General features: G+C 63.6%; 1 protein-coding gene across 2 annotated transcripts; it reads right to left on the bottom strand.

Moving 5' to 3' along the window:
- Positions 1–202: 202 nt before the first annotated feature.
- ASIC1 (acid sensing ion channel subunit 1) lies at positions 203–18,827 on the bottom strand. Of its 2 annotated transcripts, XM_035570331.1 has the most exons (13): positions 18,685–18,827; positions 18,433–18,559; positions 17,678–18,072; positions 16,590–16,785; positions 3,525–3,675; positions 2,960–3,087; positions 2,615–2,765; positions 2,482–2,538; positions 2,254–2,407; positions 2,083–2,174; positions 1,746–1,825; positions 1,403–1,507; positions 203–1,233 (listed from the first exon to the last, which is right to left on the bottom strand). In XM_035570331.1, exons 3-13 carry the CDS (start codon positions 18,040–18,042, stop codon positions 1,129–1,131), a joined length of 1,584 nt encoding a protein of 527 aa, XP_035426224.1. In that variant the 5' UTR covers positions 18,043–18,072; positions 18,433–18,559; positions 18,685–18,827; the 3' UTR covers positions 203–1,128. The 2 variants fall into 2 exon arrangements, with proteins under 2 accessions (XP_035426224.1, XP_050571907.1); XM_050715950.1 differs by lacking the exons at positions 16,590–16,785; positions 17,678–18,072; positions 18,433–18,559; positions 18,685–18,827 and adding an exon at positions 4,744–5,367.
- Between the last annotated feature and the right edge of the window lie 1,468 nt (positions 18,828–20,295).

The following is a 20,295-nucleotide window of genomic DNA, read 5'->3' as shown; positions in this document are numbered from 1 at the left end:
CGGCGTGGGAGCCTGCGGTCCCGCGGACCAGAGCACCCTGTGCCATGGGGTGTCCCTTAAACCTCCAAACCCTTTCAGTGTTGGGGCTCCTATGCCCGCCTGGCTGAAGCGGTGCTGAGGGGCTCCGCCTTGCGCCCCAAGCTGAGCCAGGCCAGTGGCTGCAGCCGAACTGGGGGCCAGGAGCTTTCCTCATGCCTTTCTCCCCAAGGATGGCTGTTTTTGGGGCCGCACGGGGTAGCTCCAGGTTCCCTGGGGACACAAGGGACTGCGGGGCAAAGCCCAGGAGAGACAGGCAGGGAGACCACCCCATGACACAGCCGAGGCAGAGCGACTGGGCAGCGGGGTCTTCGATGCCAAGGTGGCACCCCCAGGCTGGGTCCTCCACGGCGCTTGCAGCCACCGGTGAGCTCAGCGGCTGGGCACCGCCGTCCCCAGGGCAGGTGGCCGAGGAAGACGTTTTGGAGAGGTGGAGCTGCCCCGTCTTTGTGCACGTGGAACGGCTGGGGGTGCCCAGAGAGGGCCGTGGTGAGGGTGGGCTGCGGGCCACCGTGGTCCCAGGGGGCAGCGAGGCTCTGCTGGGGCCGATGAACCCGCGGCCGTGCCCGCTGGACACGCTGCAGGGCTCCGCGGCGATCCCTCCCGCCGGGCACAGGGCCACCGGCAAGCGCCGGCCGAGGCGTGGGAGCAAAATGGGCATGGAGACGACGGATGGACAGACGGACAGGGCTGTGGATGGAGACTGTGCGGCCAAATGGCTGCTTCTTCTTGGCTTCTGGGTTTCTAGTTAAAAAGGCTGAGGGGAGCCGAAGGGGAGGAGACGGGGAAGGCCCGTGCCCCAGCCCGCTGTGCGTGTCGCTCCCCGCGCCGCGAGGATGGCTGGGCTGGAGCGTCCTCGAGTCTCTGAGCTAACGGGGCAGGCACGGAGCAGCTGCCGCGGAGGCTGCATGCCAGGTTCGAGCGTGGCCCGACCCGACCGCCTGCCCCGAAATCCGAGGCCATCGCTCTTGTCCATGTCCCACTGTGGCGAGGAGCAAGGTCCCCTTGGTGTGTCTCTCCGCTGGCGCTCGCAGGGAGAAGGGCAGCTCTCCGGAGGGCTTTGGTAGCTCAGGTTGTACATCCAGACGTCAGTTAGCAGGTGAAGTCCTCAAAGGTGCCCCGGGCCGGGTGATGAGGTAGGATATTTGCTGCGTACGTCATGCCTGCCGGGTGGCCCCGTATGCTTTCACAGGGATTCTGCGGGGCAGAGAGGCTGGATGGGATGCTGGGCTCGCCGGCTTCACCCAGAACCCTGCAGAGTGGGATCCCTGGCTCCCTACAACATCTCTGCCTGCTGCCTCTGCTTTTCTCATCTGGTTCCCAAAAGAGTGACCCCACCACCACCGTGAAACACCGCGGCACTTACGTGGCGTTTCACGTCGTCCATGCTCAGCGCGACGCCCTTGTCCGTGTTGTTCCTCTTGTGGTTCTTGCGGCACTTGCCCCGCCGGCACAGCCGGTGCTTTATCACCTGCGAGAGCCACGTTTCAGCTCCACACGGGCTCACAAATGGCTCTGCCCCGTGCCCAAGGTGCAGGGAATGGCCCAGCACCCCACAGCAGGCTCTGCCAGCCCCAGCGGAATGTGGTGCCAAGGGAAGGATGGGGTTGTGCCAGCCCTGGAGGAACAGAGGGGACTGGGGGGGAGCACTTTGGTGTTCCAGCATATCCCGGGCCCCCTCGCAGCCAGGGGATGTCAGAGGTGCTCACCTCATAGGCGTAGTCAAACAGCTCCAGCACGGTGAGGATGCTGGCCCCGATGAAGAGCCCCATCTGCCCTCCAATGTCACCTGGAGAGGAGAGGCAAGGAGAGGAGAGGGAATTCATCAGCAGGGCATGAGCCCAGCGTCTGGGGGCAGATGGATCAAAGAAAGGGCAGAACCCATCACCGCTGTGGCCCGGCGGGGTGCCCTGCTCTGCGCCCACGCTGTCGGCACATCCTGGTGCCTCGGGACTGGGCTCACAGCACGCAGGACCACGTTGGAGGATGCCAACGTGGGGCATCCACGCCTGTCGCAGGGCACAGCCACTGGCCCAGAGCACTCACCCAGCAAGCCGGCCACCTCGTACGCCTTCTTCTGCTCGATCGTCTCATAGTTCAAGGCTTCAAAGAAGATGTCCAGCACCAGGATGTTCTCCCTGCACGGAAAAGAAGCAGCGTCAGGTCGAGGTTTGAGCCAGAGGGACGCGATGCCGCCCTGTCCCCGTGGGGGGTTACCCGATGTACTGCTCCGACTTGTTGTACTTCTTGGCCAGGTACTTGGCAGAGGCCTTGCTGGGGATTTTCACCATGGAGAGCTCTTTGCCGTAGCGGGTCACGTTGCAGGGCATCTCGCAGACGCAGTACTCGTTGTCCTTCTCCACCAGGAAATCTGGGCAGGGAGAGAGAGGGATGAAGAGATGGAAAAACCCAACACTCAGTCCCCCCGGGGCCGGGCAGCCTCACCTAAGGCCGGGTCCGCGCACTCCTTGTACTGCTCCGGGGTGCAGTAAGGGGCATCGCCTGGAGGAGAGAGAAAGGATTCCCATGGGACCGTGTCCGCGGGCGGAGGGGCCGGACCCGGCGGCGCGCGGCTCACCCGGCATGTGCACCATGCGGCAGTTGCAGTTCTCCACCAGGTAGCGGGTCTCGCAGTCGATGCGGCAGGCGGTGATGCTGTAGGTGTCGTAAAACTCCGAGTCGCCCGCCACGGCCTTGCAGTCGCCCCAGGGAGGTGGCAGGTAGATGAGCTGGGACAGGGCAGAAGCCAGGATTGAGGAGAGAAGCCCACCTCCCCGCAGCCCCCCGGCACAGCGAAGGGACAGAGCCTCCCCGGGGCCGATCCCCCCTCTCCATCCCACATCAGGACAAGGGGACAGGGGCTCGGTGGCCCAGGTCTAGCCCAGAGGGTGGGAGGAAGCATCCTGGCACCCCCAGCCCCTACCCGCTGCTCCTGGCAGGACACGAAGGTCTGGAAGCCGGGTGCCACCCCGAAGCCCAGCTGGTCGATCAGCGGGGGCTCGTCCTGGCTGTGGATCTGCACCTTGATCCCGGCTTCGAATGAGGTCTCGTCTGCGGCAGAGAGAAGCAGAGAGAAGCTGAACCCGGCTGCCAGAGGGAACGAGACTTCTGCCTGCCACCCTTCCCTTCAGCGAATTCATTCCTTTACATGTCCAGCCATCCGTCCATCCCCCGCTGCACCGCGTCCTCGTCCCCTCCACCTCTGACCCTTGCAGTCCAGAGCTTGGGGAGAGCAGCAGGGAAAGTGCTTGGCTCTATTTATAAACAAGTGACGGCTGCTTGTCTAAACTGATGGGGGGTTGCCATGGCAAATAGCACAGACAAGGAGGGAAAAGGAAAGCGAAGGACCTGAAGTGGTGAGAAATGGAAGGAGGGAAGAGGAGGGAGCCCGAGGGACGTGGCCCTGCAGCGTGAGGAGCTGGGAGGTGGCTGGGAAGCACGACAGGAGCTGCTGGCAGCTGAGCGGACCCGCTGGGGCGGTGGGTTACCTGTTTCCCCCCACACCGGCAGGTACTCATCCTGCTGAATGTCCAGCATGATCTCCAGGCCGTTGCCGGTGCCCCCCTTCATGGTGATGAGCCGGGGCTTCCCATCCTGCCCCGCATTGAAGGTGTAGCACTTCCCGTAGCGCGTGAAGACCTGCAGGAGAGAACACGGGGCTGAGGCTAGGGCCCCTCTGCTGACCCCAAACTGCCACCGGCACCATTGCGCAGAGCTGGGAGGGCACCACCAGCCCTGAAGTGCCACCAGCCCCAGCCTGGGTGTACGATCCGACCTGGGCTCCTGCCCCATGGGGTGTCTCTCACCGTTGGAGCTGCCTGTTTTTGCCCCGAGAGAGGAGGAGACCCCCGCACCAAGGCAATGGGCACGGGAATGGCATCGGTTCGGAGGAGACGCTTTGCAGATTCACAGCACCACAACCCCACAGACCCCACGACAGCCCCAGATCCCCGAGACGGTGGCGCTCAGCCCTGTGCCCACACCAGCACCTGCCCCATTCCTCCTCCATCCCCACAGAGGACGGGGCTGGACAGGATCCTCAGCTCCCCTCGTTCTCACCCGTTCCAGCTCTCACCTCCGGCTGCCGGCACGGCTCCACGCTGCTGAGCTGCTGCCAGCCCGGGCAAGGGGCATTTAGGGCCAAGAGGCTGCACGGTGCCAAGCCCAGGCGCGGTGGTGACACGAGGATGGAGGTGCCAGGCACCTTCTCTGCAAGCACAGCCCCGGAGCTGCTCTCCAGTGGGGCCACGCAGCCGGCACCATCCCCAACACCAGCGAGACGCCTGGGTGCTGGAGGATGGGGTGAAATAGCCTGTCCCCATAGGAGCCGGGCAAGGACAGCATCGCTCGCCTGATCTTATACAATGCTGGCTGGAGCTGCTCCCTGCTCCCTTCCCTCTCCTCTTGGGGCCAGAGGACAGGCAGCAGGAGTCCCCTGGGAGCCCACTCTTTGCCCAGGGGTTTTGCTTCTCCCCAGCCCGAGCTGCGAACACGGCGCTCATCACGCTGAGCAGTCCCGGGTGGTGGGAAGGGTGAGCTGGGGCGAGGAGAAGGAGCAATCGTGCGGCAGGTGAGGGGTAACGGGAGCCGAGCGAGCTGGAGAGCGGGCGGGATGCTTGGTGGAGATGATGGTGCCGGGCAAAAGGAGCGTGCTGCCACCCGGGGCTGTGCCGGGCCGCACTGGGGCAGCGGGACGGGGCTACTCACCGCCACAAAGTCGCTGGGGCCGCACCGCTCGCCCCGGTAGCTGCAGCTCAGCAGCATGTCCTCCAGCTGGTGGCAAGTGCGATTGAAAAAAACGTACAAATTTAGGGGCTCGTCCTCCTCCCAGGGGCTGGGCTGGGCTGGGGCAAAGCCCAGCTCCATCCCGGGCTCGTAGTCGACCAGGGGCGCCAGGTAGAGCAGGTCCTCGTGGCTGAGCTGCGAGACCCGCACACGGTTGATGTTGCAGAAGGTGACGGCGGGGAAGGTCATCTCGGGGCTGTCCTCCTCGCTGAGCAGCGTGACGTGGTGGTACTCCAGGTAGTAGACGATGCGGTCGGCCACCTGGTAGAGGAAGACGGACAGGGAGAGGAGGAAGGCCAGTGCCCAAAGCGCTTGCCGGGCACCCAGGCTGCCTTCCACGAAGATGTGGCTCAGCCCGTGCAGCGTGCAGCTGCTGGCAAAGGCCACAAAGTCCGTGGCTGCTCCCACGTCCTCCTCCTCCTCTTCATCCTCCTCCTGCCCGTATAGGAACTCATCTGCTCCATCCTCTCCCCTCCCAGCAGCTGTGGCATCTCTTGGTCCTTCCTCGCGGGAGAAGGAAATGGTGCAGAAGATCTGGAGGGGCATTTTCCAGCGTGGGGGTCCTGGCGCTGGTGTGGTCCTGGCCCCTGATCTTCTGGGGGGTCTCCGACGGTGGGTCAATGCCTTGTAAGGTGGGCGAGAGGGGCTGGGGGAGAGCAGGGAGGGAGGAAGGGGAAAGTTCAGAAAGGAGAATCGGAAAAGGGAAAAGGAGCGAGAGGCACACTGATGTGCGGGGAGAAAGCGAGAGAGAGGGGAGAGGAGCAGAGGGCTGCTCGGAGGGGACGGAGAGAGGAGGGTATATCAGGAGCGGGGACGAGGAGAGGAGGAGCGAGGGGCGGTTCTGCGGGCTCCCCGGTCCCTGGGGACCAGCCTGGCTGCGGCTGGCAGGACGGAGCAGAGACGTCTCCGGCTCCAGAAGCGCTGCCGTGTTGGGAGCTCCTGACGCTGCCCGGGGAAGCCGAGGGGCTGCCAGCTCCCATGAGGATGGGTGCGCGCGGGTGTGCGCGCAGGCACCCGGTGTGCTGCGTGCTGCATCCTCCGGCCTCCCGGTGGGTCTTGTGGTCCTGGCAGCCTGACCGGCTGCTCCAGCCAAGCCCTCCCCGCCGGGGCCAGGCTGTTTCCGCAGCCACCATATGCTTGGCTCTCCGTGTTCTCCGGGCTCTTCACCACGGCAGCCAGAGCCTTGCCCAAAATGCCTGCGGCACCCTCCCGCTGCGGTGCCCGTCTGCGTGGTGCCGTCGAGAGCGGACGGACGGATGCTGCGGTGCCCCCGAGCTCTCGTGGTGCTCACCCTGCCCCGGTGGCATCCGTCCCTGTGCGCTCCAAGGTCCGTCATCCTCCAAGCCAACGCTGCTGTTTGCAGGATTTGGCACTGCCGTGGTTAGGGCGATGACTCCTGCAGAGCCCACCTGGCGTGCGGTGGATCACCTCGTCCTCCACATCCCTGCGGGGCACGGGGAGCCACTGCTTGCCCCCGGGGATGGCGTCCAGGCCTTGTGCCGGTGAGCAGGATGGGACCAGGGGGCCCAGAGAGGCAGCTCTGAGGTGGGACGGGGGCACGGAGCCAGGGCCGGGCAAATGCCGGGAGCAAAGGCATCCCCCACTGCAGCCCTGCGGCAGCACGGCCCCTTCTTGCGGTTTGCTTTTTTCCTGCACTCAGCACTTCATAAAAGCATCCGATGCGACCACAGAGCAATCTCCAGCCCCATCCCAGCACCGCAGCCGCCATCGGGGACCCGAGGGGAAGGGGAGCGGCTGAATCCAGAAGGGCTTCGCTGCGCCAGAGCTGGACGGGAGGTTTCTGATGCTCGGGCGCGATGAGCACACCCCAGCCCGCTGCTTTGGCTGCCGTGCGTCCTTCCCCGCAGGCACCACGGGGCATGTCGGGGCCTCTCGTCCCTGAGCACATCCCGGCTCATGGACACGGGCACCCCCAAATCTGCTGAATAAATACAACCAGAAAACTTCTACGGAACTGGTGGGAGCCCGGTACAAAGTTATCTGCCCTTCCCGAGCAAGAGATGCTGGTGAAACGTGCAGGACGCACGCTGGGGACCACTGCCAGGGCAGGGATGACGAGAGGTTATGGTGTGATACCACGTGGTCCCTCAAGGGTCTGCCCTGGGGCCCTCCAAGCTTGATATTCCCAAAAGGGCCCCAAAAGTGTAAGGGGAACGCTGGCAGAGGCGCTGAGCACAAAGCTGGGGATGCTTTCAGTGCTCAGGAGAAGAGGGGGTGACCTTGGGGACGAGTGCCAGAGCCACAGGATGAAATTTCATAAGGCTGGGAGCAAGGTCGTGCCTTTCAGGAGCAACCTGGAGAGTCTGAGCTGGAAACTCATCCCGGGGACAGGACGGGGGAGCTGGGAGCCACCACACCGGGGGGACTGGGTCACATCCTGTCCCTTTGCCTTTTTGGTGGAGACGAGCTGCAGCTGCACCGTGGGCAGGGCTGGGCTATGAAAGCATCACCTGGGAGGGGGTTTGGGGTTATGGGGCTGGCTCAGCCCTGGGGTGTGAGCAGGGAACAGGCACCAGAGGCTGCTTTTGGCAGGGAACGGGCTGGCTGAGGTCAGGGTGGGATTTCTCATGTCCCTTGGCTATGGGACAGGGAGTTTTAGTGCAACGAGTGGAGGAGGGAGAGGCGAAGAAGGAAAATGGAAAAGAAAGGGTTTGCTTCGCCCTGCTGGTCCCTGATGGTGTAAGCAAGGTGCTAATCTGATCTAATGGCATGGTGGGGGGACTTTTAATGTGTCTTCTCAGGAGCAATTGCAGCAGGGAGAGGGAGGTGCTGTAATGAAAACGCTCCATCATCGGCCGGAGCCATTAACCTGTCGCGCTCGGCTTAACCAGCCTGCGGAGAGCACCGGGGCCGCTTCCCGGAGAGGCTGAGCGCTGCCTGGGCTCCGGTTACCGAGCCACTACTCGAGCTGGGATGAAGGTGGCCAGGGATGGTCACGGCCAGGAGCATGGTGGCACCGGTGCTTGGGGGACCCCGTCCTGCCCCCGCAATTAGGGACAAACCGTGGCCGTGTCCCCGTGCCGTGGGCGGGGGTGTTGCCGTCCCAGTTTGCGCGAGTTTTGGAGATGCTGGAGCCAGTCCTTGGGCTCGCTCCAGCTCCTCCCTCAGCAGGAGTTATTTTTACCCTCTTTCAGGTAAAGCTTTTGCGGGGGAGAGGGACGGGGGATGCTATAATTAGCTGTGACATCAGCCCCCGTGGCGGCGCGTGCTGGGACGCTGCTGCCGTGCCCCGACCTGCGGCTGGGGACCGGGGATGCTCGATGCCCTTGTCCCCTGCTGCAGTGAGGGCAGTGGGACGGTGGCAGGAGCCTGGTTGTTCCTGGCTCTAGCTCGGTGTTTGGCCGCTCTTTGGGGCGGTTTGGCCCCGCTCTGTGCCTTGCAGCTCATCATGGGCTGGGGAAAGGAGGTTCCCCGGAGCGGGGGAGCGCGGAGGGGGGAAGAAGGGGGGGGCAGGAGGGGGATTTGATGGCGGCAACAGCACATTTCACAGCCTGTCACGCTTTAATGGCAGAGGAGATCAAAGCCGGGATGGAGTTATTCATAGAGATAAACCAATCCCCGAGGAGGCGAGGAGAAAACAACATTGCAAGCTCTGTTATCCCAGGCCTGCAAGCAGCAGCCCGGCCCTGGGGAGGCTGTCGCAGGAGGTGCCCTGGGAGCCAGATCCGCTCGGTTCAGGCGCTGCATGTCCCTGGCAAGGCCTGGCCAAGCTGGTGCTGGGCTGCCTGCACCTTCCCTGGGGGTCGCTGAGGTTGGATGCAATCCCACAGCACCCAGGAGCAGGGTTCGGGGGGCGGATATTTGGTGGGGCAAGCGCGCTGCCATGCGCCTGCGATGCAGCCGGGTGCATTGCGCCAGAGGTGGGGGGGGGGGTGGAAAAATTCAGGTCTGCAACATGTCCTGCTCAGCAGAGGTGCTCCGCAGGGCCAAGGCTGCAAAACAGCGGTGGCAGCACCTTTGTGGGTGCTCTGGAAAGGATTTCGGGGCAGCTGCAGCTCCCGAAGAAGAGGCAGAGTCAGGGCAGCCTTCACGCTGCTCCTGGGCAGAGGAGGCGGGTGAGCAAGGTGGGATTGCCCGGGCAGCCAGGATCTCTGCTGGGACTAATCCTGCCGCACTTATCAGATGCTGCCACCTTGCCTCTGCTTGCACTGTCGGCCAAGCCAGGCGCAGCCTGTGTTATCCGACCCTTTATCCCCCCAGATTAGACGCTTCACAGTGGATTAGCATGTCACATTCTAATGCAGAAAAATTGATGATTAAAAAGGAGTTTTTTTTCTCTGTATTATTCCCCACCTCCGCCTCTTCTCCACCCTGTCCCCATGGGCCCAGGCAGTCCAGCCCCAGCTACGCACACGGGTGATGCGGGAGTCCTTTCCTGGCTCGTGCAGGGGATGGGAAAACAAAGGTCCCGTTTTGGGACCACGCAGGGCTGCTGTGCTCCGTGCTCCATCCCGGCTGGTTTCGGTGACAGAGCCCAGGGTGCCTGCAGCCAGGACGCTCCCTGTCCCTGCCGGCCCCGTGCCATCCTGCCCGGGGCTGTCGTCTGCAGACCCAGCATCTGCAGCTCAGGACTTTAATAAAAAGCACGTTATGGTGAGTAATGCGCTAAGTGGACTTCATTATGGACCTGGGGCCTCCCTGGCTCCCGTTGTTCCATATCATTTCATATCAGACGAGCCTTATCTCCTCTCCAAACGTTTCCATTTAAACTCCATTAATCTTTCAGAACCTCCCTGGCCCGGCGCTGCTCAGCGCTTCCCAGCCAGCCCTGCCTGGTGCCGGGGCTGTCGGCATCGTGGTCCCTTGTGGTCCTGCTGCTGGGGGGGAGGGTCCGGGGGGCTCCGCTGTGCCCCGTGCAGCTCCGCGGGTACCCACGGCCGGGCTCCTCTGTGCATCCGCCGCGATGGCTCCGGCAGCCGCCTTATCCGTCTTGCTGAGGACCCGTTTACGCTCCTATAATTGAAACAGTTTGTAACGCCGAGAGCTCGCTGGGTGATTTACCCATCCGCAGCAGCTCCTGTGCCTTGGAGGGGGGCAGCGGCACCGTGCCGGCTCCTGCCCCGCCGGGAGCAGAGGAGGAGGCTGCCGAGGTGCTGCTAATTCCGGGGCCGCCGGGATTGTTCTCCGGGCGGACGCTTACCCGAAAGCCTTCCCGTGTTTCCTGCCGCCTGTGAATTACCCGTAAGCAGGTTGCAATGTTTTCCGACATCCTTCACAATTGCTTAGACAGTTCATGCAAACATGCAAGCCGATGTTTTTATTGGTGGTGGGGGGGGTGGGTAGGAAATTGTATTCCGAGGGGGTTTTCTTGCTGCATTCGCCTGCTCCGGCTCTGTGCACCGCACGGTTTTCAAATCAAATCTAATCCAAGCAAGGTGGTTACGCAGCCCCGGCGTGTGGCTGCTCTGCGTGGGGCTCACCGCTGCCTTGTGGGGCTGCTGGGGCAGCAAGAAGGGGCTGAAAATCCCCCATAAACTGAGGGTGGGGGGAGCCCCTGCCCCAGTGTGGTCCTGTGTCCCTGGCTCTGTCCTGGTGCTGGAATCCTGGGTGCAAATGCACCGGACCCGCCGTGCAGGGGGAAAAAAATATTCAGGAAAAAAAAAATGTTGTAATATCCAAGTGTCAAGGCCTGTATAAATAAATAAGAGCCTGAGATGGTGAGGTGCATCTTGAGTCATGGTTGTTTCGGGAATTGCAGTGATGCCTGCTGCTTCGAGAGCCCCGGCTCTGACCAAACTCTCTGCAGGCGATAAAACAAAGGCATCTATAAAAAGCCAGATAAATTAAAACTGAGGCAAAAGGCCACGAGACAGTTAATTTCCCAGATCTCCCTGGGGAGATCTCTGCCTCCTGCATGGCTCCGGGTGCTCAGGGGAGCTGCTCCCCCTGCCCCAGGTTGTCCCCGTTTAGCACTGGTGAAGAGGAGAAGCCACCCGGAGAGCTTTCCTGGGCGGATTCTTTGAAATACCCTCGGTCACCGAACGCGCCGTGTGCTCAGCTGCTGCTGCTCAGCCTGGGTCTCAGATAAAGACTGAAGGGACGTAAAGGAGAAATCATTTGGAAAAAACAAATTCCATTTTCTGGTGGTGTTTCGGGGTTGTATTTCCAGCCTGTGGCTCCCACGAGGGCTGGTGTCTGGGGTGCGTGTGCCTGGAGCTCCATGGTTGTGGCATCCCTGCCTCCATTGCGGCCAGCCAGATGGTGCTCGAAAGCCTCCTCATCTCTTCCAGCAGCTGAAGATACCATTAAACCTTATTAATAATAATTAATAATTAATTTCCTAATGATTTTGTGTGCAAAGGCATCTCAAGAGGAGCAGGAACAGCCTGGCGGGGCCCCAAAGGTGCATCTGAGGCGCTCGGAACTCTTGGCACGACACCTCCGGGTGCCTTGGGGTGCGCAAAGGGCTTTGGGTGTGCAAAGCGCTTTGGGTGTGCAAAGCGACTTGGGTGTGCAAGATAACTCTGGCTGTGCAAAGTGCTTTGGGTGTGCACAAAATTCTGCGGGTGCGCAGAGCGCTTTGGGTGTGCGCAACGCCTCCGGGTGCGCCGCGTTCCCGTGCGTGCGTGGTGCACGCTCGCGTGTTCCCGGCTCTGGGCAGGGCTGCACACGCTGATGGGGACGGCCGCGATGCCAGGCCAGGACTAAATGAACCCCGGCTGGGCCTGCTCCTGCTCCTGCGTGTCCTCCTCTCTCCTCTCCTAATCTCCTGCCGGGGCGAACGGGAGCGATGTTGCTCGGTGCTTACAGGTTCGAGGTGCTAAATGATTTACCCGCTCTGTGGCAGAGCCGCTAACGAACCGGCTGCGAGGCGCAGGCACGCGTCGGCCCCCGCTGTGCCATGCCCAGCACTGATGTCCTCTGCCACTTGTTCCTGACCCTCTTCTGCTGCTTTTGGCTCTGCCAAAATCCCAGGGGGTTCGGGGGCGCCGCTCCCGTGCAGGAACGGGGACTGTCTTGCGCTGTCCTGCTGCGAAATGAGTAAAATGCAACTGGATTCAAGCAAGAGTCGCTCGCGGTGTGTTAGCGTGGGGCGAGTGGAGCCGTGGGTGGCTGAGGGATCCCGAATTCTCCCACCTCCACCCCGCAGGCACCTGTGTCCAGAAGACCTCAGTAAGCACCGAGGAAATGAGGCTGCCGAGGAACAGCACTCGGCGATGCCTCTGCTCTGCACCCGAGGGCTAACTGGCTCTGGGCTGCTTTCTGGATGATTTCCTTTGAGCGAAATACCGAGATCCTTGAAAGCCTCCTAGCTGGCCGAGTCGGGGTGCTCCTGACCCAGCAAATAGCTGCGGTCCCGTCTGGGGCTGCTCCTCTGCTCCATCAGCTCCAATTATTCCGCAGCACGCAGCCCGTGTCCCACGCGGTTTGCTTCGCTCACGTGGCAAGCGAGGCGAGCTCCGGGGTCAAACGAAGCCGCTGCTCGACGGCGCCGACGGCTGGGGCAGGAGCTTGCACTGACACAGGCTGGGATGGCACCGCCGGGCCCTGGGGACCACCGCCGGGATGCCGGAGGTGAAACACCGCTCGGAAACAACAGATACACGCGAACGGTTTCAAATGCTTATAAGTTATTTAGGAGCCCTTGTGCCGCTTTAAGAAGTGATTTACATAAATCGGTTGAATGTTTTACAGCGTTTGTAAACGCATCAGCTCCGTTGGGCACCGTGGGGAGCGCTGCCGGGCTCATCGTGCTGCTGGGGACCGGTCCCTGGCCGGGGGATGATGCTTTTTGGGGCCAGCAGCCGGTCCTGCTGCCCACGTGGTCCCCAGGTTGTTTTTCCAGAGCCAGATGAGCCCGTGAGGTTTATTTATTAACTCTCTAAAGCTCCAGAAAATATCTGGGTATCGGTAATTCCTGCGCCCGGTCTCTCCAGCTGTGCTGGAGATGCTTTTCGCTCCGGCTCTGTGATTACCCACCAGCGCTTTGCCGTGGGGATGCTGCGCTCACCGCGGGGCTCCGGGCTCGTGACTGCCGGGGCCCCGATGCCTGGGTCCGCCGGTGGGTGCTGGGGTCCCCCCAGGGCTGAGGGTCGAGGCAGAGCCGTGGCTCTGGGATCTGGTGGGGTTCAGGAGGGTGCCCTGGGGTTCGGAGGGGCTGTGGGGAGGCTCAGCGGGGTGCAGCGAGATGGTGCTGGATCCGTTCCCCGTTACAACAGCACCCACGTTGCTCCGCGGGTGGGAGGAAGGAGAGGAGGAGCGTGGCAGGGGGTTGTTGGGGCTGCTCCAGACCTTTCCTGCTCCCTGCCTCGCTCATCCCCCGGGCACTCATCGTTTCCAGGGCAGAGGATGCAAAAGGCAATGCAAAAGGCAGCGGCATGATCTCCATGTCAGACTCAATTCTCCCGAGTGCCAGCTCAGCCCCGGAGCCTCATGGAAATGGTCCAGAGGTCTTAATCCTCCGGGGTGTCCCACGTGCGCTGCCCTAAGGCTCCGAGGCCAGGCACAGAGCCTGGATCCCGTGCCCCGAAGTAGCAGGGGGATGGGGACCCGGGGACGTGACTCTCCCCCAGGACAGGCTGGAGGGCTGTGAGATGGGAAAGCAGCAAAAGCACATCGCTCCGGGCACGGCTGCCCACGTCACCCCAGCTGCCCCGACCCCAAAAAGGGACTGTGCGGAGCGTGCGGCACCGTCCTGAGGTTTAACGATGGTTTTGTGCGGGACAGCCCCAATTCCCATCCCATGACCCCTGCCACGCCCCAGACCACACACTGTGGGGTGAAGAGGAAGGGTGTCCTCGTTTTCCCCTTGATGGAAAGAAAATTAATGGGATTTAGAGCCCAGAGACAGGGCCGCTGGGCAGGGACCAGATCCACAGGGGAGCGAGCAGCACTCCTGGGGCCTCCGCATGGGGAGGGAAGGGAAATGCAAGCAGGGAGCCAGTGGGGCCGTGTATTCCCACAGAGGAATGAGGGCTCAAACTTATAAATAATGAAGAAGCAGGCGAGAAACGTTGATCTCTGCTGCTAATGAGCACGTTGGGGAGCATGGCCCCGAAACGGAGGCAAAGGGGAGGCTGATTCCCCCATCCCCAAAAAGGAGTCCTGGAAGGCTGCCCCATGAGCAGCTCTGCGGGCTCTGGGCACGGCCCCGGTGATGGGGACGTCCTCACCCCATATCCTTCAGGGCTGGAGGCTCTGGGGAGGGTTCAGGACATGCCCCATGCCTTGTGCTTGCCCCTCTGGGTTTTAAGGCCGTGCCAGGATTTGGGGGCTGGGGAGAGGAGGCGGCTGCAGCTCCCTGTGCATCCTCCCAGGTCTCCTTCAAGGGCTCAGTCCCCCATATGGGACTGGTCCAAACCCCATCGGCATCTCTACCCCCGGAGCATCCCTACAGCTGGTGCCCCTCGCAGCACCCCCCCACAGCATGCAGCCGGGGTGGGTGGCGACGGAGGGGAAGGAGCAAGGCCAGGGCCCCCCCCGATGTGGCCCAGGGATGACGCAGGACGAAAGGGGAGGTGGGAAAAGCCCCGATAACCCCAGGACGGGCTTCCCCTGGCATCCCGCACCCGCCCTGCGCGCTGGGGAATCCTGGCCACGCTGCAAGCCCCCTCCATGCGATGTGCCCCCACCGGGATGCTCCCAGCAGCGTGGGGCCACGCAGGCAGCACTCCCCACATGGGGGGGGACCCCAGGGCTGCCGTGGCTGCCCCCCAGCGATGCCCTCCCACCGTCAAGCAGTGCAAGGGGAGGGTCAGGACAGCAGGCAGCTCCTGCCCCCTTATTGTCACCCCGGATATTTCAGTTACGGCACCCCCTCGTCTGCATTCGCCGTGTCTCCCCCGAGCCCTCCCTTCTGCCGGGGACAGATAACGCGGCGGCCGCGGTGCTGGCGGCGGAGCCACGGCTCTTCCCGTCGCCTCCCGCGCCGGCCAACATCAGCATGCAGCCGGCATCACCTGGGCGGCCGCTCGCTCCCCGGCTCTCCCCATCGCTCCCCGGCTCTCCCCATTGCCCCCCCGGCTCTCCCCCCCGGCCGCAGCACTGAAGTTGAACGGTTGCGAAGGGGACGGGCGCGGAAAGGACCGAGCTCCATCCCTGCCTGCACGCAGGCAGCTCCCCCCCAGCCCGTGGGGTCTGGGCAGCCCCAAAATTGCCCCTGGCAGGGGTCCCCTGGGGTGCAGCATCTCCTCTATATCAATAAGGGGGGGGCTGTGAAAGCACCTCCTTGGGCATCCCGCTAGCCCGGGTGGTGCAAGGGGCTCTGAAACAGAGGCGAGCACGAGGCAGTGGGATCTGCAGTGGGGGGACACGGGCAGGGGGACGATGGGGAACCATGCAGGGCCAGCAGGGCATGGTGCAGGGACGGTCCTGGGGAAGCCCCAGCACCCACCGGCCTCACTCGGTGCCACGGGGCCCAGAGCAGCACCAAGCATGGACGGACACAGGAGGGAGCAGCGTGGCGGCAGGAATTATTTACCTTTAAGACAAATGCCTCTGAAAACTGCCGCAAGCCCCGTGCGGGGCCAGGGCAAAGGTTCCTGAAAGAGCTCGGAGGGACGGGGCGGCCGCAGGACCCCGCGTGCGCAGGCGGCGCCGGCCCCAGCCCCGGCACGCACAGCCCTGCCTGCACAAGGCTGCAAGGGGAATCCAGAGAGCAACATAAATATAGCACTGAGCCAGCTTTTTCTAATCAAATCCATTAAATCATCCAAACCTGCTTGCAAGGAATAATCCAAGCAGTAATAATAAACCAGCTGCAAGTCTATTTTGCTTCTCCCGGTCGGAGCGGATGGGGGAAGCGGGGTATTTGGACCCTAACAGATGGATGGAAGGATGAAGGATGAGTTCCTGAGGATGCTTTGGTGCGGAAAACACGACCCAGCACCAGGAAGGGCCAGGCACCAAAACCACCTGGTGACTGCACGTGGGACCTGACCCCCACGGAGGGGATCCAGTCCCCTCGGGGCTGCAACTTGCCTCCATTTAACAACCGAACCACCCGACTGTTAACAACAGAAGGCTGCTCTGTCCAAAGAGCCCGCCGAGGCAATTTACTGCAGATGATTAAAACCTCTCGTACGGTGCCGGGACCTGGGCAGGAGCCCTGGGGACACCCAGCCAGCGCCTCAGCATGCTCAGCAGCTTTGGCCTCGCTCAGCACAGGATGCAAGCAGGACGTCCCCAGGCCATGCTGGGGACAGGGACGGGGACCCCAAAAGGCGCGGAGCGGCGCACGCCACACCAGAGCCGGCTCACAAAGAGCCGCCCCGGTTGCCGAATTTATTAGGCAGCGTCCGAATGGCCAGCACTGTGTAATTCCCAGCTGGACGGGGGAGAGGCAGCCGCGGGGGGATAAAGGCTTTATTGTGCGCTGGAGCTGAGCACCAGTGCGAGCCGCAGCCTCCACGCCGCGCTGTGCCACTGGGACCTGCTTTCCCCGAGGGCCTGGGGGGGGCTCCCTTAGGTCCCCGCTGGCCATCGCCGTGCCTCTCCCTGCTTTTCCATCCTCACCGTGCGGCGGTTTCCAGCACAAGGCGTCCAGCCCGGCACGCACAACCCTGCTTGGCAGAGCCCGAGTGATCCCGGGGAGCTTTGCACACGCAGAAGCACCCTGCACCGAGCGGCACCCGCGCCTCGGGGGCACCTGGACCTCTAAAGCCCAGCACCACCCCCTGGCATCCCCTTAATGCTGCTGCCGCCCGTTCTTTCCGAGCCAAAAGGAGGCAGGAATGGCTACAGGCGGACAAACACCCTCCTTGCACGGCGGACTCGCAGCGCTGGGAGGGGGCCGCGGGGGCACTCACCACTTTGAAGTCTTCGGGGGTGCACTGCTCCCCGCGGAAGAAGCAGGACAGCAACATCTCCCGGATGTCGTGGCCAGCCCGGTCATAAAACTCCAGCATGTTGAAAGGTTTGGGCTTGAAGTTTCGGAAGTTTGCCTTGTCCTGCAGGATTTCCAGCTGCTTCTCGTCGGCCGTCTGGGTGTCCGGGATCTCGTATCTTAGGGGAAAGAGCAGGCAGAGGCTCAGGCCTGGCTGCAGTGGCTGCTCCCGCTGGCAAAAGTCATGTGGGCTTCACACGAGCTACTTCTGCCCCAACCCCTGGCAAAAGCACTCTGCCCATGGCATTTTTTAGAGCCTTCAACAGCACAAACTGGCCCAGAGATGAGAGATGGGGCAGGAGGATGGGCAAGGAGGAGCTCAACGCATCCAGCCATCAGCATCCTTCTCCAAGGGCCACCGTGACACCTGCGGCACCGGAGAAGCTTGGCATTGGCAGCGACCACGTACCAAACAGAGCCTGCTTGCCCCCAAAAATCAGTCCTGCAGCACCGGCCCCATTTCAGGGCAGCTCAGCCGCGTGCTCCTTGCCGTTGGTGGCAGGCTGGATGCGGTGCCTGTGCCCCACTAAAATGAGCACAGGAAAAGAGCGCGCCTTGATGCCGGCCCCGAGCTCATGAGGATGTCTTGGCAGCACCACGGAGATGCTGCGGGCATGGGGATGGGCTGGGGTCTCGCCCTGGGTGCTGCACCGTGGGGTCCTGCAGCCCAAGGCATGGCCCCAGTGTGCAGGTGACACTCAGCAGCTTCACCTCCTGGCATTGCTGCACGTGGGGACCGGAGCCGTGCTGGATCCGCCCAGGGCAGCTCCAACGTGGGAGCCACGTGCCCAGGAGCAGGAGCAGGACCTGGGGGTCACCCCGCTCCTGGTAGGGCCATGCAGTGGCCGCATCCAGCTGCGGAGCTGAACTAGCTCAGGATCTGCTTCCTCATGGAGGTTAAGGAGATGCCGCCTGCACCAGCCGCGTCGTGGGCAGGTGGGGCACCCGGTGGCACGCTGAGCCATGGCTGGAGGTGTCACCCGGCGCCACCACGGGGCACCCAGCACCCACCTGTTATTGAGCAGGGCGAGGAGCTCGCCGGCGTGGTACAGGTCGTTCTTGGTCACCCGGCTGAAGCGAAACTCGTTGAGGTTGCAGAAGGTGACGGCGGGGAAGGTGAGCCTGGTGGCGGCCACCTCGTCCAGCTTGGTGACGTGTGGGTAGAGGAAGTAGTACTGGATGCGGTTGGTGCAGACGAGGGCGAGCAGCGCCAGCGAGCCCAGGAAGCAGAGCGCCCAGACCACGCGCTTCAGCGACAGCCGCTCATACGAGAAGATGTGCGAGAGCCCGTGGAGGGTGGAGCTGCTGGCGAAGGCCTGGATGCTCACCGGCTGCCCGCTGTCCACCTCTTCCTCGTCCACCTTCAGGTCCATCATGGTCCGCGCCGGCACCCTGGGGTTGCCACTCTGCCGAGAAGGGAGCCCGTGGGTGCCTGCCGCCACCGCAGCCTCCTGGGTGCTGCCCGGCCCGTGGCATCCCCGTGCAGGGATGCTGGGGATGCGCCCGGCGGCCCTTGCGTGGGGCAGACGCTTTGCCGTGCCCTGCTCTCCCCCCCGAGCCTATTTTATACGCCTCTATCTATTTGGGTGCAGCCTCTCGCATTTCCTCCCCTCCCACCTCCTCTCCCACGGCAAGACCCGGGAGCCGAGCCCCACCGGCACCCCACCACATCCACCCCCTCCAGCACCCTCCCGGGGCCCCCCGCGCATCCCCCGAATGGCACCGGCGCGTCGACGAAGAGAGGAAAAGGAGTGGGAGATGCAAACCTGGAGTCAGGGCTGGCGGCCGGGGCCGGAGCTGGGCTGGCTCTGCTCCGTGGCTGCCGCTGCTGCGACGCAGGTGCCGGGGCTGGGACGAGCCTCCTCCACCGCTCCTTCCACCGCTCGCTGCTGGCTGGGGAGACGGGAGCGGGAGAGGCGCAGGCACGGAGGGTGCGAGCAGCAGCACCGAGCCCGGCAGCGGCGGGCGAACCGGAAAAGAAGAGGGGGGGGGGGGAATAAAAATAGCCTCGGCGGTACCTTGGTGCAAGCGTGGGAGCGGGGATGCGCTGGGGCCTCGCTCAGCGCCGCGCGGGGGGACCGGAGGCGACCATCGCCGGAGAGGAGGCAGCTGATGGGTGCGAGGAGAAAAGAGGGGGAGAAGGGAGGCGAGCAGGAGGCTGCTTCCCTGCCAAACACATGGATACCTCCCCCTGTGGCTATCTGGGAGCTGGTGATTTCTTCAGATGCATAATCCGCATGAAGTCATTGTCTGTGCGCTGGTGGGGCCGGAGGCCGCCGAGGGGTGCCGCAGGCCGGTGGGCAGCGAGGAGGAGGAGGAGGAGGAGGCGGAGGAGGAGGAGGAGGAGAAGGAAGAGAAGGAGGAGGAGGAGGAGGAGGAGGAGGAGGAGGAGGAGGAGGAGAGGCGGAGGAGCGGGGCGCTCCAGCGATTGCAGGCTGCTGGCAGGGGCTGTTGGTGCTGCTGCCGTGTGCATGTGGGTAATGTGTGTGTGCGTGTGCCTGCGTGTGCCGCTCCCATCCCCCAGCGCCTTCCAGCCAGGCTCCAGCTCCCCGCGCCGCCCGAGCCCCCTCCAGACCCCCTACGCAGCCCCGACCCCGCTGCCCCCGGCCACGGCCTCCAAAGCCCTGGCAGGCTTCGCCCACGGGTGGCCCCAGCCACCCCGGCCAGCGGGGTGGGTGCTGAACACGCGCGTGGCTCCATCCTTTTCTGGAGGACCGGAGGCAGCCACCTTCCAGCACCTGCTCGGGGTGGCAGCGGGGCTCCAGGGTGCCTCGAGCACCTTCCCCGAGCTCACTGGGTGCAGCCCCGCGCCTTGCTGCCGGCACGACCCCGGCCGATGCTCGCCGCAGCGGGGACAAGACCCTGCCGGAGGCGCCGGGTTCCTGCCCCGTGCAGGATGCGCTGCCCTTTTCCCGGCTGTTCACCTTCAGCTGCTTCCAAAGTCATCAGAAAGGTGCTGTTGTCTCCCCAGGGTGCTTCCCCGCTGCCCGGGGCCGGTTGCACGGGGTGCTGGGTGCTCTCCTCCTCCCCGTGGTAAAGGGTTGTGGGGTGCTGCCCAGCCAGCGCTGCAGCATCTCCAACCCCCCTCCACCTCCGTGTCCCCCCTGTGAGCTCCCTGGGGATCTGGGGGTCCCCACAGCCCGAGCCGTGGACGTGCGCCCCGCTGCAGACCCCAGCCCAGCTGCAGCAGCGCAGGGAGCAGGGGCAGCAGCAAGCACCTGCCCCCCCTTCCCAGGAAGGCGGCTGCAGTCGAATGAAAGAGAGCGCTCCCGTCTCCTTTGTGTGATGTTGGAAAGAGGCAGGCCGACCCTGGGCTCACCCCAAAAGCTGTGTCCCAGCCCAGAGATGTCCCCCCCCGGCGCGCCTTCGCTGCCTGACCCATGGATAACGGGAACACGGGCAGTTTGGGGTACAGCAAGGTCAGGCATGCGTACCCTGTTCCTAAATCCCGTGTCCTGGCCACACCTGGTTTGGCCCTGTTCTGGAGCATCCTCTCCCAACCCGGGTCCTTGCCCATTCCTTGCTGGAGCAGAAACCTGGGGGCTTCGCGGTGGGACCCACTGAGGGACATCCACCCTGGCCCTGTGGGGACAGAGACGGGGCTTGGGGCCACCCCAGGGAGCCAGCGC

Source organism: Cygnus atratus, chromosome 29 (assembly GCF_013377495.2).
Source record: "Cygnus atratus isolate AKBS03 ecotype Queensland, Australia chromosome 29, CAtr_DNAZoo_HiC_assembly, whole genome shotgun sequence".
Classification (NCBI taxonomy): domain Eukaryota; kingdom Metazoa; phylum Chordata; class Aves; order Anseriformes; family Anatidae; genus Cygnus; species Cygnus atratus.
Note: the sequence above shows the minus strand (reverse complement) of the source record. Positions and strands in the feature narration are given on the sequence as shown.